The 16,709-nt window shown below is 43.1% G+C and overlaps 1 protein-coding gene across 1 annotated transcript; it reads right to left on the bottom strand.

The window, feature by feature from the left end:
* Window positions 1-3,464: 3,464 nt before the first annotated feature.
* Window positions 3,465-14,998, bottom strand: CENPS (centromere protein S). Its single transcript, XM_006127060.5, has 5 exons — window positions 14,840-14,998; window positions 12,935-13,058; window positions 10,509-10,542; window positions 5,124-5,190; window positions 3,465-4,563 (listed from the first exon to the last, which is right to left on the bottom strand). Exons 1-5 carry the CDS (start codon window positions 14,885-14,887, stop codon window positions 4,405-4,407), a joined length of 432 nt encoding a protein of 143 aa, XP_006127122.1. The 5' UTR covers window positions 14,888-14,998; the 3' UTR covers window positions 3,465-4,404.
* Window positions 14,999-16,709: the final 1,711 nt, after the last annotated feature.

The raw sequence follows: 16,709 nt of genomic DNA, 5'->3' as shown, positions 1-16,709 counted from the left end.
ACACTTTTCATTACAAATTATACTAACACACTTCAACAAACTGCAGTTCCATTGAGTTGCATGCACTTCTGGTGTGGAGGAAAAAGCAGCCAACTGACACAATAGTTGTATATGTGTTAGGAGGAAGGGGGAGTTTTTGGTCAGGGACAACTGGTCAAGCCATTATGCTTATTACATTTCCATAGGACTTTAATATGTCAGGGAAGTACAGACAGGACCCAATGTGGAAGGTGTCATCTAAATGATGTACAAACAAGGTAACGTAGTTATTGTATTGCTTTTAAAGGGAGGTCAGCCTTTGAGGAAATAGTAGTCCCCACTAAAGAAAGGAGCAGGATAAACAAGAGGAGGAAATAGAGGGCACAGAGCAGAGAAACGTGGAACTGCAACAAACCAATGCCTCGGGTTCTCCTGTTATTAGATCCTGCCAGTTTAAGTACCCTGTGCCCTCAGATGAGGAACTGTTGTTCACCTGGATACAGTACAAATAATAAGAGTGACAAGCATTATAAACATAATGGCTTTGTATCCATTCTTAGCTTACCTTGCCATCTTTCGATACATATCTTTCCTGTGTTGGACGTGCAGCAGCCCCCATCATTCTGGAGATAGAAGTCAGCAGAAGAAACAGGCAGAACAGTGGATGCATGTGGAAAACTGCCTGATCCAGCTCAGCAATGAGCTACTTCTCCGCTTTGCAAGTTATCTTTTCTTTCTTTGGAAAACTTCTAGTTCAGTTATTTTTATATTACAGCAGCCTCCGCCTCCTTCTCAACTCATGCAGTGATGGAGAAAATAGCAAAGAGCAATTAACTTCCCAATTTCCAGGGTCTGGATTTAACCCTTAATTAAAGCTTCTGGATTGCACTGCTATTAAGAGTGTATTTGCTGTTAATTTAAGCTGAATGTGCATTCCATTTGCTAAAAAAAAAAACCCCATAATTTCCTCACCATTATTCCGATAATGACCAGACAGTCTTGAGTACAAAATAGGGTGATTTATCTGCAAATGATTCATGAGAGTGGAATATGTGCATAGGCTTGGTGATGAGAGAGGCCACAAAGAGACAATTTAAAGGCAGAAGGATTGTGTCTTATATGCTATCCGGAATGATCAAAGTTTAACTTCTAACATTCCAAGAATTCTCCACTGCAATAACCAACTGAAGTAATCCATTTCCAAAATGTAATCGTTATTGCCATCAGAACAAACTACATCCTTGAAGTTGTTTCTTCCTTGTGGTCACCATGTCAGAAAGAAGCTGCTCTGGCTGAATATCCTCATGGAGTGAAAGACTCAGTGTTGCCAACTCCTGTAATATTTGGTGTTTTTCTTAAAGCCTGACTTATGGCCAAGTGTACCCTTCTTATAGTATTTCAGGAGGGAAGAGATAATTTATTCTGCATAGCTGTCCTCCCTGAAAACTCCAGCACCCTGAGCCAACAACTGTGGTGTGTCCTCATGGCAGAAAATTTTACCTTTCCTTGTAAACTGCTGGACAGAACCTAAAAACCTCATGACTGGTAGCAGTTATTTAGTTAATATTGGTAAATCTCTTTAAAATGCAAACTATTAAGTATGCAACTTAAATATTCTGGATACAGTCACAAACAAAAAATTTAACAGCTGAAATCTTCCATAGCTCACAGAAGATTAAATGTGCACAGCACCACATCAGAATTTCAGGGGAGCAGACCAAAAGGCAGATCAGCCTCAAAGCAATTCACTTCTATGGACTTTATAACTTCTTCCCCAGAGTAGCTAAATAAATAATCTGATTAAAAGCGAATAAATAAGACCAGTATGCCTTCAATGTTCTGTCCTTTAGTTCCAATTCACTGCTAGTGCTCCTTGATTCAAATTACATTCAGTCTGTCAAAAGTTCCAACTGTTGTTGCTTTGGGTTGGGGTGCAGGAAAGAAACAATCTTAAAACATCCAAAGTTCACCCAAAGAACTTCATGCAGATCCAAACTGCATCATTCCTCCTCTAGATGCTTTCTGTGGATGCCTAGCATTTTCAAAATTACAGTCTAGCTGCCTGTTAGCATCTTCAAAGAACTGTTGTGATGCTACTGCTCACTTTTGTGAAGGGGATGTGGAAGACTTTGAAAATGATATAGCTACACTTTACAGCACTATGGGGAAAACAGCTCAGTTGTTTAATTATAAGCAGTCTCAAACTTGTTTTTAAAAAAGCAGAGCCTCAAGCTTCTTTTGAGGAGCATTAAGTCTGCAGCCACGGTCCTAGGAGGACAAGCCACCATTGAGACTACTTGGGCAGCTCAGGACAAGTCTCGTTATCATAAAGCTATGAAGCAGTTAAAGATAACTTCATGCTGAGTGAGTGCAGTCTGACATTCCTCACTCTGGCTGGGGAGTACAGTGGCAGATGAACCTGGACCTGTCCCAATCTGGGGAAATGCACCCCACCCCCAACAGTGCCTGCTACAGCTGCAGTGATCATGGAAAGTTGCTTTTCACCTGGCCCCAATCTGCTGCTGTGATAAGGAAGGGCTGGGGTAGTCCTCTCACCCCAGGGAAGCCTGCATACTGAACCTCTCTATCCCAGACCAATGATTTAAGTAAAAAACAAAAAATTAAGTTAAGGACCTGAGCAACAACGGGTAAGTCTTCTAGTAATTATACACCCAAGCAATTCATTGAACATGTATCTCTTCCCATAAAAACAAGACAGGGAAATGAGGTCTATATTAATTTGGGAAAGGCATCTGATTGGTACATTCAATGGTGGAAGCCCAAGGATTCATTTTATTTACTGTTATATAGAAGTTTTTAAATCATAGAAATGTAGGGCTGGAAGTAAGGTCACCAAGTTCAGGCCCCTACACTGAGGCAGGACCAAGTAAACCTCCTAGACCATTCCTAACGGGTGTTTGTCCAACCTGTTCTCATAAACTTCCAATGATAGGGGAAACCTATTCCAGGTCTTAACTACTCTTAGATATTTAGAAAAATTGTTTAACCAAAATCTTTCTTGCTGCAGATTAAGCCCCATTACTTCTTGTGTGACTTTTAGTGGACATGGAAAACAGCTGATGTTGTCCTCTTTATAACAGCCCTTAAAATATCTGAACACACACTTTTTAAAGGACATACATTTAAAAAGCACAAGACCAGCGTGGGGGAGAACTGGGCACAAGCTGGTAATGAGCTGTACTGGCTCATGCCCAGTCCCTTGCTGCACCTCTGCCTACTCTGTCCCCTGCATATGCTTATCAGATCATCCACTAGTCGCTTCCATCCCTATTCAGAAAAGGGCACAAAAGAAGCTAGCTCCATCCCCCTGTGTATTAGAATCAGAATAATTATTTAGAAGTAACTCTAAATCATTGATCCCATTCATCGGTAAACATGTTTGTGTACATATCCAATAATAATCCAGTGCTATATTTGACCTTAGCCAGAAGGTCTGGCACTAGCAGAGATGAAGAATCTTAGGATAAGTTGTCAGTATTTTTTATTTCATCTAAACACAAAGGCTCAAAGTACAGCTTGTTCATCGTAATTAAAAGTAATTTTACACAAGCAATTTCACTAGACAAAATAATGCAGAAAAATATTTTAATAGCCAAAAGGAATGACAACCAAAAGTTATGACTGAAATATGTTTATACCTTTCCACAAAGGAGCAATCAACAAGCGTGGAGGAACACAATTCACACTTGTAATTTGAAGAAGAAAGATTGCCAGAAAGAGCCCCTCACAGTCTCTAGATTCTTTTACGTGGTTAGGTAAAAGATATCTTGCTTTAGGGCTCATCTAGACTTTGCGGAACAATCGAAAGAGGATATGCAAATTCCGCAGTGAAAGTAGTTTAGACGCAGCAACCCCCCCTCCCTGTCGAAAAGCCGCGTAAACCTCATTTTTGAGGAAGAGCAGCTTTTCAACAAAGGTGGGAGGATTCGCAGAAAAAACTGCATCTAAACTACTTTCACTTTTGAAAGCTCTACTTTTGAAAGTGCGATCAGAAGAAGATACAAAAATTCCTGCAGAATTTGCATATCCTCTTTCGACTGTTCCACGTAGTCTAGATGAGCCCTTAGAGTTGCAAGCACTCAATAATAAATTATCTTCCAGGAAACAAACAAACAAAAAAACCCCATGAAAATATGGCAATACTATTTTATCTTTTAAACCTTCCTTTGATGACCTCTAAAAAGCTTTTGGTATTGATTCCTGTTTTTTGCAGGTGGAATTAAAACATTAATTATGTTCACCTATAAGACTAAGGACTCAGTGCTTAGCTACCCTCCCAAAGGCAAATCCCAATGGAGTTACAATACAGATAGACCGCAGTTGTTCCCCAAGGATAGTAATGAATCCTTACTGCTCCATACTACAAAACAAATAGCAAGTATAAAAGTGGTTTTAAGAGGAAGATCATGCCATATTGGAATCCTCACTCTCAGCTATACCAGCCTCCATCTGCTCATCAGAGGTGGTTCTTCCTTTTGCTGCACTGGACTTTTTTTTCTTTCTCTCCTTTTGTTCCAGATTATTCAATGCAAGCTCTTCACTCTTCTGGGTGATGTACCTTAGCTAACAATAGAGAATTAATGTGTATTCTGTTGGGGACGCAGCCTGTTCTCAAGAAACCATAAAAACAAGCTGACCAACTTCCTGTCTGCAGACAGAAACATCCCATAAATCTGAAGGGCCAAGCATCAGCTGACCTATTTTTTGGACGAAGCCTTCATTCTCAGTTGAATTTCTAGGATGTAGAAACATTCTACAGAGCTGAGACCCTTGGCTTTGATACTATACCCCCATTCCTTGGTTAGCACACAGCTATGTTTACACAAACTTACAGCTAACACAATTATGGTTCCAGTATGGAACACCATAATCTTGTTTCCTCTCAGACACTCTGTGCCCAATTAAGTTATACTGCATCTGGTAGTTAGGAATATAAAATAAAGCTCCAGTCCTCACCAACTCTTCTGAGATGAACTTGGGTCACATGTTCCAGATTGAAGGGAAAAAATTACTTGGATATAGATAAATATTCCACCATCTATTGTTTTTATGCAGATGCTCTTGGGAATATTTATGTAATTTATTAGGAGCAAAATGGAGGGAGGGAAAGGAGTTAATCTTACCAAAGAGTTGCTTCTCCTGGCCAAAAGCTTCACATCCTCTGTATTGATTATTGTTCGTTTTCCATGCCTGTATAAAATAAAAATAAAAAAGCCTGTAATATAAGCTCTGTAGCAAAGAGGTGTTAAAACGCTAAGTAAAAACATCTGTAAAAAGGAGCGCTCTCACCTTTATCTGACCATCTTAGAATGAGATAGACCAGCAAGAGTCCCCATCCACTCTTATTTATGATAATAGGTGATATTTAGACAGCACCTTTCTTTATATTCAAGGGTCTCAATGCTCTTAACAAAGATGGATATTATCCCTATTTTGCGACCCTTAATGTACTAAGCATTTCACGGAAGACATAAAAAAAGTCAATCCCATGCCATAAAGATCTTATAAGCTAAATTGACGAGGATAATAAGAATCTGGAGTTCAAATTGCTTGTCTAAGGGCTTGTCTACTCTAGCACGTTTTGCCAACAAAAACTGCTTTTTGGCAACAACTGCAATGCAACTTTTGTCAGGAAAAACACCAGATAGTTGACTAGTCACTTACATCCCTAGTGCGGGGAGGGACAGGTAGGAGCTGGTACATGGAGGGAGCATGCTTAAAAGCCAGCTCCCACCTGCTCCTCCCCCAGTGCTGTTGCCTCTGAGAGGCAGCATCATGGTGAGGAAGGGAGTTGCATGTAACCATGAAGATTAACTGATGAGGCCAGGATTATCAGTTAACCTTTTAAACATGTACACTGTCACATCCCTGGAAGGTATACAGCATAACTAGACAATTCAGTCCATTGTTTAAGAGGGCTTTTGGGTCCTAGCTGATGCTAAGCTTTTACATAGCAGCATCTATGAGAAACATTTTCTACCATTTCCAGTTGTCTATGTCTGAATCCTAGCTAGTCACTATTTCTAACTTTGGGTCTATAACTCTGAGCCTACGAGTTTGATCGAACATCAATCCTTGAGATGTGTGATGCTTCAATCCAGCTACTAGACCCTAAAACCAGTGGCTTATACCTACTTAGTCTCCATTCACTCACACATGTTCCCTGAGAGTTCCATCTGAGCTGTGGGCACTTTGGCTTATGGTTTACCCCCTCTGTGGACAACATGGCATGAAAGCAAAGAACACGGGCTCAGAAAGGAAGGTCTTAACCACAGAAACTTTTCTCTTAAAGCACTCTTGGAAAACAACAGAAAGTCCTGAGACATACCCTGCCCTCATCTGATTTTCCTTATCCTGCAAGTCTTTATTACACATCATGACAGTCGGCCCCCTCCACCCAGAACAGGACCTCAATCTCTATGCCATGTACTTAAACTGAGAAGCTTTGCCTCTTTCTTGTGGGCCCCTACGTAGGGAGACCACTGTTCCATGGGTTGAGACAATTAAAATTAACAGCCTTAGATTGCAGTCGTGATGGCTTTTCAGTCTTTCAACAAGATGTTAATCATCTTTCTTGAGCAGTGAGCATGTCCAGGACTGTGCAGTTACAGTGCCCGAATATTTCCACACATAGTATAAAGTAAGATCATAAATTCATAATTGGACATAAACATATCCCATTCTGTCACATTCACCAGTATCCATTTCAAGTGCAAGGCACATTTCTTCAATTAGCTTTCTCTAACACAAACACAGAGTAGCATGCACGTATTAGTTAAAAAAAATGACCCAAATGTTACACACAATTTCCTCTCTGGGAAGAGAATGAGACAGATGTTAATCACATCACCTAATGGTTTAATGCCGTGGTCACCAACCAGTAGATTGTGATCTACCGGTAGATCTCGGAGGCTCTAAGAGTAGCTCTTGAGCCCTCTCTGAACTGTGTGCCTGCGCAGTACATTTACATTAGATTTCCTCATTTGAGGAACAGCTACTCTTCGAGCAACAGCACAGGTGAGTGGCTGCGAGGAATGGTGGAAATTTTTTTTTTAAAGTAGCAGTATAAGGACTGGGGATAGCAAGTGATGGAGAGGAGGAGAATAGAGAGGGCGGGGCTTCAAGGAAGGGGCGGGGCGGTAGATCTTGGCTTGGTCTGTCATTTAAAAAGTGATCTTGGGTGTAAAAAGGTTGGAGACCACTGGGGAAGGTGCTCAGATTCTGCAGTGACAATAGACGAACCTATATAGAGCAGAATCTGAAAATTGGCACCTCAAACAACGCAGCTCCCTCTTAACATCATGTTGAGTCAATATTGATTCACAGTGCCACCTACTGAATCCCCAGCACCACTTTAAGCTCCCTAGTTCAGACACCCCCATACTACTAAGCATTCAGAGCTTGTGAGTCATCTAGTCCCACTCAGAGATAAAGCATTTCCCTGTCATCTGAAGACACCAATTTAAAACCATTCCTTCCAGTGATCCAGAAAAAGAAGTGTGCTGGCAGGCAGGTAACCACATGGGCAGACGATGTAATGCTGCAAGGGGAATGCCTCAAGAGAACATAAGAATGGTTATACTGGGTCAGATCAAAGGTCCATCTGCCCCAGTAGCCTGTCTGCTGACAGTGGCCAGTGCCAAGTGCCCCAGAGGGGGTGGACCGAAGACAATGATCAAGCGATTTGTCTCGTGTCGTCCATCTCCAGCCTCTGACAAACAGAGGCCAGGGACACCATTTTTATCCCGTGGCTAATAGCCTTTTATGGACCTAACCTCCATGAATTTATCTAGCTTCTCTTTAAACATGCGAAAAGAAAAATCAGGAGAAAGCAATTGTGACAGAGGTGTCCCCTGTAACACAGAACAAGGTGTAAGGCAATGTGTGGAGGCTGCAGAGGGATGTTTAGAAACAAGGCCTTGGAAGAGCAATGAAAGTAAAGGTATAGCTAGGGGTGAAGTTGTGCAGGTTTCGATGTTGGGGACAACAAGCCTGAACTTGATTTTAAAGACATGGGATTCAAAGAGGGGAATGACAGTCCCAGCAGCTGGGAAAAAAGGCAATTTTAGTAGTACAGATTGAATCTCTCTATTCTGGCACCCTTGGGACCTAAGTTCCCTGTAAGCTGTGCACTTGTGCAGCTGTTTTCTGAGCTACGCTCAGAAGATCAAAAGTCCCACACAGGCAGGGCGCTCCGAAGACTGATGGTAAGTGGGATGTCATCTTGTTAGCAAGTAGCTAAACAGAGCGTCTCTGTGTTTGAAATGGAACAGCTCCCAGAGCAGGTAAACGGAGATAATAAGTGAATGGGGGGAAGGGGGAGATGAGGAGGAGGGAGGGAGGGAGGGAGTGATTGACTGGCTGAGGTGGAGTCAGAGGGAAGGGGAGTTTGGAGAGTCCCATCTGCTAGAGGTGAGAGAGGCAGAAACTCAGCACTCTCAAGCCTCTTAGGAAGGGGAAGATAAGGGGCTGACTGCATGGGATAGATGGGAGAAGGAGGGGGGCTGCTGGCAATAAGGTGAAGTGAAGGTGGGGGGAGGTGTGGATAATTTGTGTTTTGGCTGGAAGTTAGAACAGGACAGACTGCTGGTGCCTGGGCTAAGGGGAGCAGATTGCACAAGGACAGGTCAGGAAAAGGGGTGGATGGGTGCTGGCAACTGTGCAGTGAGGTGGGTGGGAGGAGGGAGTTTGTTTGGGGTGTCCAGGACTCACTTGCTGCACTCCTCTCTGTCTGTCTGGGTTGGAGGGGGTGTTGGAAACAGGCTGTATCGGGTGGGTGGATGCCAAAACATTTGCACAATTACATTTCAAACAAAGTTTATATTGGTATTAATGGCTTAAGGTAAAAAAAAAAAGACTGTTTTAACAGATTTTTTTGGAGAGTTGCAGATATCTCAAACACTGATCTTAATGAATTTTTTCAATACTGTGTTACTGATTCATACATGGTATATTTGATTTCATATTAAATATTGTAAGCATTGCTCCCTCTTAAGCCCTTGTTTTAATATATTTTCTTCCACACTATGAACTGCTTAAAAGCATGTGTTTTGTTTGTATTGCTGGTGCATATCCACACAACCACCTCAATATTGATGTTGCGCCTAAGAGATTTCAAACCACTCAAGGATAGAAAATGTTAAAGGGAACACTGCGGGACCTGAGTGGTGTCCAACCAGAGAATTTGCCAAATCACGGGAGGTCAATATTGTCTAGCAGCATTACCAACTCTTCCACTGCTTACTGGCCTCTCAGAAGACATTTAAGGGTAAATTAGAGCTAAATAACAACACAGAATAGTGAGAGCCAGGACTGGTGGCTGGGAAGCTTGGTCAGACCCATGGTAAGTGGACATCTGGCTAACTAAAATAATGTGGGACCATGGATGTTCCCGGACCAGAGAGTACCGACCGGACTAGAAAGGTTCACCCTATACTGCTTTGTACAAGCAGAGGAGTGGCAATAATCAAAGGGATGCTGTGAGAACAGAGATACAAGGATGCTTGGGCACTTATAAGAGTAGAGTTACAGATACCCATAGTTTAAAGCAAATACACAGATGACCCAAAACAGATTTTAAATCCACAGGGTTTTTGTATACAGAATACAGTTGGGAGGAAAGGTTGTTGGCACCAAACCTGACTTGACGATACACTGAACTGCTTCAGCTTCTACAGTCTTCAGTCATTCAGATGGTTTAACAAAACATTCAATAGCAATAATTTTCTGTTCCACAGTTCTAATGGAACAAATAAGCATAAACCACAGGCACATCACACAACACCAGTTTTACAGGGTGAAAACAAACTACCTATTTATCCATTTTTCAAGGAGCATTATTCACTGTTAACAAACACAGCAAAATGATAACCTCTGACTGTGGATATTGTGCTGTACTTATCCATACACCTGCACGCAACTACATTAGAACACAAGTCACACACAAAGCTACGCTCAGGAAGCAAGCTCAATACCAGGGCTTTATTATCTTCTAGGAAATGTATTTATCTTGTATTGTGTATGTTTTTTCCATCTTTGGTACAAACTGACAAAGCAATTCTGAGACCAACAGATAGGAGGGGGAAACAACAAGCTACAATATTATCCAGAGTTCTTAAAACACTATTCACATCCATTAAACAGTTTGAGTCAAGCACTCAGAAAACTTTGGAAAATGCACTGACAGGTATGAATCATCATTACCAATACAGACAGTGCACTAGGATTTAAAAATTATTAAACTCTCAACCCCAACAAACAAAGACTGAATAAAAGCTGCATTCTAATTCAGCAAAGCTTCAATATCTGTTACCTAAATGTCTGTTACCACAATCAACTACTAAATGAAAAGTAGGTTGGACCCCTTGAAACATATAGAAAGGTAAGAAGTTCTCAGATACAATGGGAAAGGGGGATAGGAAAGAAAGGTCATTCTGTATCCCAACATAGCAACAAGTGAAGAGCAAAAAACCAAGACTGTAAGAACTAAGTATTTCTGCAGTGCCTACCTTGCAAACATTTCAAGGTCTTTTGCAAAATTTTCTGAAAGAAAAAAGTTAAAAAAATACATTTTACACAGCTGAAAACACTTTCTAAAGTCAACAAGATTAAATCTGTTTCATTTCTATAGCAATTATGGTGGTAAATAATGTTACATGTACAGAATTTTTGACTAAAGCATTTCCGAAAGTACACAAACAACAATGCTGAAATACCACCATCCCTAGGCATGAAGGGCACCATCCCATGCAAACAAGCAGAGCAAAATATCACATACAACAGCATAAGGATGTTAAAACGCAGTTCATGGACTAGTCAATGGAATTTCCATCGACTAGTCGATAGGCACTTCCGCATTCCTCCTTTGAAATGTACAAGAGCCCCTGCTGGGAAGTCCTGCTGACTCGGGGCTGCCTGCTTTGAAATGCACAAGAGTCCCCAAAGGGGGTTCTTGTGCATTTCAAAGCCATGGAGCCTGGGGTCAGCGAGGGACTCACAGCATGCCGCTAGGAGCCCGGGGTCAGCTGGGGAGTCCTCAGCTGAACCCAGGTTCCACGCGGCACTTCCCCGGAACCCAGGGTCAGCTGGGGAGTCCCCAGCTGATCCCAGATTCTGGGGAAATGCTGCAGGGAGCCCGGGGTCAGCTGAGGACTCCCCAGCTGGCTCTGGGCTCCACGGCAGCTACTCTTTTAAAATGTGCAGAGACGGCGTTTTAAAAGGGCAGTGTGTGTGTGTGTGTGTGGGGGGGGAAATCAACTAGTTAAAAGACTATCCAATAAGTAAATGATTATTGGATAGTCGACTAGTGTTTAACATCCCTGCAACAGTATAGGGAGATTATGGATATTTTTGGATAGGGTCAGTGTTCCCTATAAGATGGGTGCTTGTGCAGCCACTCAGGAAAGATTTAGATGCCACCCAGCTGATTAGCAGGGCACATAAAACTATTCTACACGTGGAAAACATTAGAGGGAACATTGATCAGGACACCAAGGCGAGTCTTTGTACATTATTATATAATAGCAATAAACTACTGTTACAGTTTTTGCCCAGGAACCTTTAATATCCATACAGAGCAAAAAGGAACTCACATTTTTAAGATTTCAGTTTGAAAGACACATACAGCAAAATTGACTTTGCAAGTATGATGGATTGAATTGTTCTGCTAGAATTTGAACTGTGGTTCCATGAGTTTAAGTATTACAGTCTTGGATATTAGACCCTTAAGACATATGCTTTGACCAAACAGCTATGGCTAATATCAAGTGATTAATGTTTATAAAAGTCTGTTAAGTGTGAAACATTTTTATCGTTATTTGTGACACTACTGAAGTGGCCCAATGCACATTATGGCTCTATAGCAGAAGATGTACTTGGGGAGAAAACGACACCTTTTGGGCCTAATACACCACTGTTAAAAGAACCACTATTGGAGCTTGGAAATGCATGCGAAGTACCCATGGCCTTTGTTTTCTGTTTTGCTTTTTACAAGCATTCCTTTAATTGTATTTATTTAAAAAACTAGATATAAAACAGCAATGAAGCCTATACATAATAACTATCTAGTTATGGGGAGAAATGAAGAAATAAGTTGCCTTGATAATCAGTCCCAGATCAGAGAAATGCCAAGCAAACATAAGCTTCCCCAGACGGCCCAAGAGTTTATATGCTTCAGCATTTATAATGTTAGAAGAAGTGCAGAAAACACGGTTTCAAGAGACTGAATGGCTGCTTACACAATAAGAAAGACAAGCTTCATTCTTGCAATTAAAAAAGGCTGTCTCTGCTTTACACTATCAGGCAAGAGCCAGCACAACCATGTCATGGGTGCCAACCCCATGGGTGCTCAAGGGTTGGGGCACCCATGGGGAAAAGTTAGCATCCACCAGTGCCAAGCTCCCCTCTCTTCCTCTGATGCCTCTTGCATGCCAGGGGCCCCTTTAACTACTCCTCCCTTGCTACCCAAGGGAACACCATGAACTGCTGATTTATGCTGTTCAAGAAGCTTCAGGAGGAGTGGGGTTCAGATGCACATTGTGGAGGAGGCATGGTGGGGAAGGGGTGGAAGAGGGCAGAGCTCGGGGGAAAGATTGGAATGAGGGTTGGATGGGGGTCGAGCACCCCATGCCTGGAGGATAGGTTGGCACCTATGAACCATGTTATCTGGAACTATTATCAATATACATTCTTGAAGCCAGTTTCTTAATGTGGACCATTTTGTTGCATAGATGAGATCATACGTGAGATTTCATATCTGTAGTACCCCCTTCATGCCAGGAAAATAAAATTAAATAGTTCTTGCACTCTTTAAAAATGATCCAAGACACAGTCTACACTCCTTACATCTAATTCTAGTTCAATTTAAAAAAAAAAATACTTAATATCCACTGATTGTTTCTACTTACAAATACAGCATAGATATGTATGGACATACCACATTGCCTGAAGGTGATCTCTGAAATAGCTGCAATGCTTTGTTTGCTAAACTGAATTTCTTTATCTTCTGCAACTTCTTGGCTTAAACAACCAACAGTGTAGTGAACTGCAGCCTTTAGCCTCTGAAACAATCCGAAACAAATTATGCTGTGGACTTTTCATACCAATACACCATTTCTCACTTAAATTATAAAGACACATTTACAGACTGAAACAATACAGAAGAAAATTATTGCAATGGCACGTTTATAAAGCATGCAGTGCCTGAAGTATGTATAATGCTTTAAAAAATGGATTCCGCTATCTTTTAGGGTTACAATCTAAATTAAATTGGGAGAAAAAACAGGATGGGAAAGGACAAGAGAGACAATATAAATTATTCTATTACCAGGAAAGCTCTATACACCTTAAGGATACAAAGACTTTTAAACAAATTATTAATATTTATTACTAAAATATTCAAGTAATGAATGTTCAATCAAATCACAGCATCAGTGACACCTTGCCCATTGCTTTTCCATTACAAATTAACTTTGATATTTTCTGTTTACTTAGGCTTGACCCAATAAAATTTTTTTGTTTTTAATTCACAATTAGCTCAAACTGCCTTTGTACTGTAACTGTATACAAAAGTAAATACTCTTTATTGGCCCAGTCCAGGAAGATGCTTAGCATCTTTACCTCCTAATAACTACATTAGGAGTTGCATATGCTAAGAAGCCCTTAGGACATCCTTTGGGCCTCATCCATCTGGCCCATACTTTGCCAAGATGCTCAAAGCTATTTAGGCTCCTAACTTTCAATTATTTGCACCTCTCAGGATCTGAGTTTTATATACTTATACAGAGCTTGCCACTCTGAAGACTCTGAGATTACCCACAGTACTAAGTAGCAGGTGGCAAGTGACCGAAGAATCAAGATTTGAATGTAGGTATATGCTCTGTCCAATAGCCATAACTTAATTTTGTGGGAGAGGGCAAAAAAAAGCACAATAAAAATAGTAAAAACCTAAGTTGAAGATGCTCAAAGCCTTTTCACACTGTTGAGACATACTCATTTTTAAAGGCTGGACTTTTGTTTCCTCTGGACAGTTTGACTCTAATTCGTTTCTTCCATTGGGAAAATGAAAATTTAGGACTTGATTTAGGTTTGGGAGGATGGTCTTCCCAACAATGAATTGTATAACATAGAACCATTTATTATTATAGAAGAAAAGGGCCTACTCTTGTATCAGTTCAGACACTGGCATAACATTTGTACACACTATCCCACAGTGGAAGTGTGTGGGAAAGAAATGGAGGGAACATAATAGCTCTAAAAAGGGGATTAAATGACAGTTTTTAGGGTAGAGAGCAGTCTTTCGTGTAAGCCACCCAGGAGAAATTCAAATGCCACCCAGCTGATTAGCACCCACAGCTGGCAGCATGGTGGTGCACATCTGCATATGCCTCCCTGCACATAAACATTATTCTGAACATGGATGAAAAAAAAATTACAGGGAACATTGTTATAGAGATTTGCAGAGGTGAAACTGGAAAACCTGCCTCTGTATCAGAGAGGGGATCTCGAGTCTCTGAATAGGGTAGGAAGGGAACCCACCAGGAGGGAGGGATGGGGGAATGGACAGAGCTACCTCCCAGCAGCAGACTGCACGGGGGCGGGACCCCGGCCAGTTGGGCGTGGAACTGCGTGCCCCGAGGAATGGCGGGGAGAGGTGAGGCGGGGCAAAACGGAGGCGGGCCGGGGTATTTGGGGAGGAGGAGAAGCAGGCCCCGGGCGGAACGGCGGGTGCCCCCCCAGGGGCTGTGTAGGGAGCGAGACACTTGGGGGCGGTGCCACCCATGGGATAAAAGCGAAGGGGCGCCCCTAAAGCGGGGAGGGAGGGGCTCACCTCGCCCTATACCTGAGTGTGTAAGAGGCGCTCGCGCTCCGGCTCCCCCTCCGGCTCCATGGCGCGCCCGGCCTGTTGCTGCCGCCTGCCCCGGCGGTGTCCAAATCTCCCGCCCAGCGCCGCGGGGGCGGGGCCGCCAGCGGGCGGGAGGGAGGCGGCGCCGCTGACTCGGCCTGCCGGAGAAAGTGGGGAGGGGAGCTGTGGGGGGAGCCTGTGGCCATGGGGACGGGAAGAGAGGGGAGCACAGGGAACGTTTTTGTATAAACCCGTCTCCCTGTGTCGCGGTCTAAGGTTTTACAGTCGCTACAACACTCTTGGCCTCAGCAATACACAACAGCGTAGACGGGGATTTCCCTACCCCCCATGGGGGTGTATCCCCCCCACTGAATGTCTCCAACACCCCCCCCCCAGTATTGTGAACTATGGTGCCATACAGCCCACCTTCCCCCTCACGGTGTCACCCCTCATCAGCCCTGACACCCCCCCTTGTAAATTCAACCTCCCCCCATTTCAATTCCTGGGGAGGCTACTGGCAGTAGGCTCCCCTAGGGCTCATGAAGATGCATGACAGTAATCCCATTTCAAATGTGCGACTTGTCACAGTTCCATTGGCCTTGTATTGAGACGTAAAAATTCACCTCAGGTCACTTCACACTGGCACTGGCGTAACATTTGGGGCCGGTGGCACCCCTCACATTCTGCCCGATTCTGTCATATCCCCTTTTCATCTCATCTGTAAGCAGGTTCTAACCTTTTCAATCCCTCTTTCCAGTTCAAAACTTTCCATTTTGGTCTCTCCCCTCGTTTTCGAAGTTAAAACGGTCTCCAGTCAGACACACCTTCACTAGCCACCAGATGTCACCATTTTCCTATTCAATAAGTTTTAACAATTTCATAACATCCTGTATTCCTCTCCTGGGCCTGAATTTTAATTTTAAGAAAGCATGAAGGTGATAATGCTGTGGCTCCCCTTGGCTGCAAATGGTAAATGGCTCCATGGCTGTGGAGCTGGTACAAACCAGAGTGGTCCAGTAGCTGCGTGCTCAGATCAGTCCAGAGACCACTTTGAGAAACACTGATCTAGATCAAGAAGGATACACAGTTTTGGCTCCATGGTGCTGCTGAGGGGGAAAGAAGACCCCGACTGTGCCCTATTTTACCCCATCTTCTCAACACAGCAGTCCTTTCTTTGGTTGCATCTGCTCCTATTGCAGACCTGCCCAACTCCGAAAGCGACGAGGGCCATATTACTCCAAAGAAAACAGCTGTGGGCTGCAAGTAGGGATGCTTTCCCCAAAAATACCAAACACGCGGCTAAAAATTTTTGTTGAGCCAAACAAAAACAAAAATGCATGTCTCCACTTGGCCCCCTGGCATTTGTGTCTCCTTCATCCTGCCTCTTGATGTCTTCCCCTTTCTCCTAACGCACCCTCCTCCCCTCAGCACAAGCCCCTTCCCCTCCCCTACCAGGTGTCTGCCAGCATCCCGCACTCTGGCTCACGCCCTACCTTCTCGCGCCAGAGCTGTACGAAGGCAGTCCGGCAGCAAGAATCGCTGCACTTCCCCCTCCCCAGCGGTGCTCCTGCCCTGCCGGTGGATCAGATGAGGCCGCGCCACCCGTAGTTGTCACGGGCCCCACAGTGAGCCTCTGTGGGCCGCATGTTGTGCAGGCCTGTCCTATTGGGTAGAATGTATGGTTCCTCTCCACAGAGCACATTCAGTGATTTGAAAGAGAGAGGAAGAACCATTTTAAGGAGAAGTAATGAAAATAAATCCTCTTTACATCAATAGATGGAGCATAGGGACTAGCTGGTTACATCTTTGGTTAACATTTTTTTTCCCTGGGTGAAGAACTTGACAAATCTACAGCAAGTCATGGCTA

Source organism: Pelodiscus sinensis, chromosome 24 (assembly GCF_052426305.1).
Source record: "Pelodiscus sinensis isolate ZL-2025 chromosome 24, ASM5242630v1, whole genome shotgun sequence".
Lineage (NCBI taxonomy): Eukaryota > Metazoa > Chordata > Testudines > Trionychidae > Pelodiscus > Pelodiscus sinensis.
Note: the sequence above shows the minus strand (reverse complement) of the source record. Positions and strands in the feature narration are given on the sequence as shown.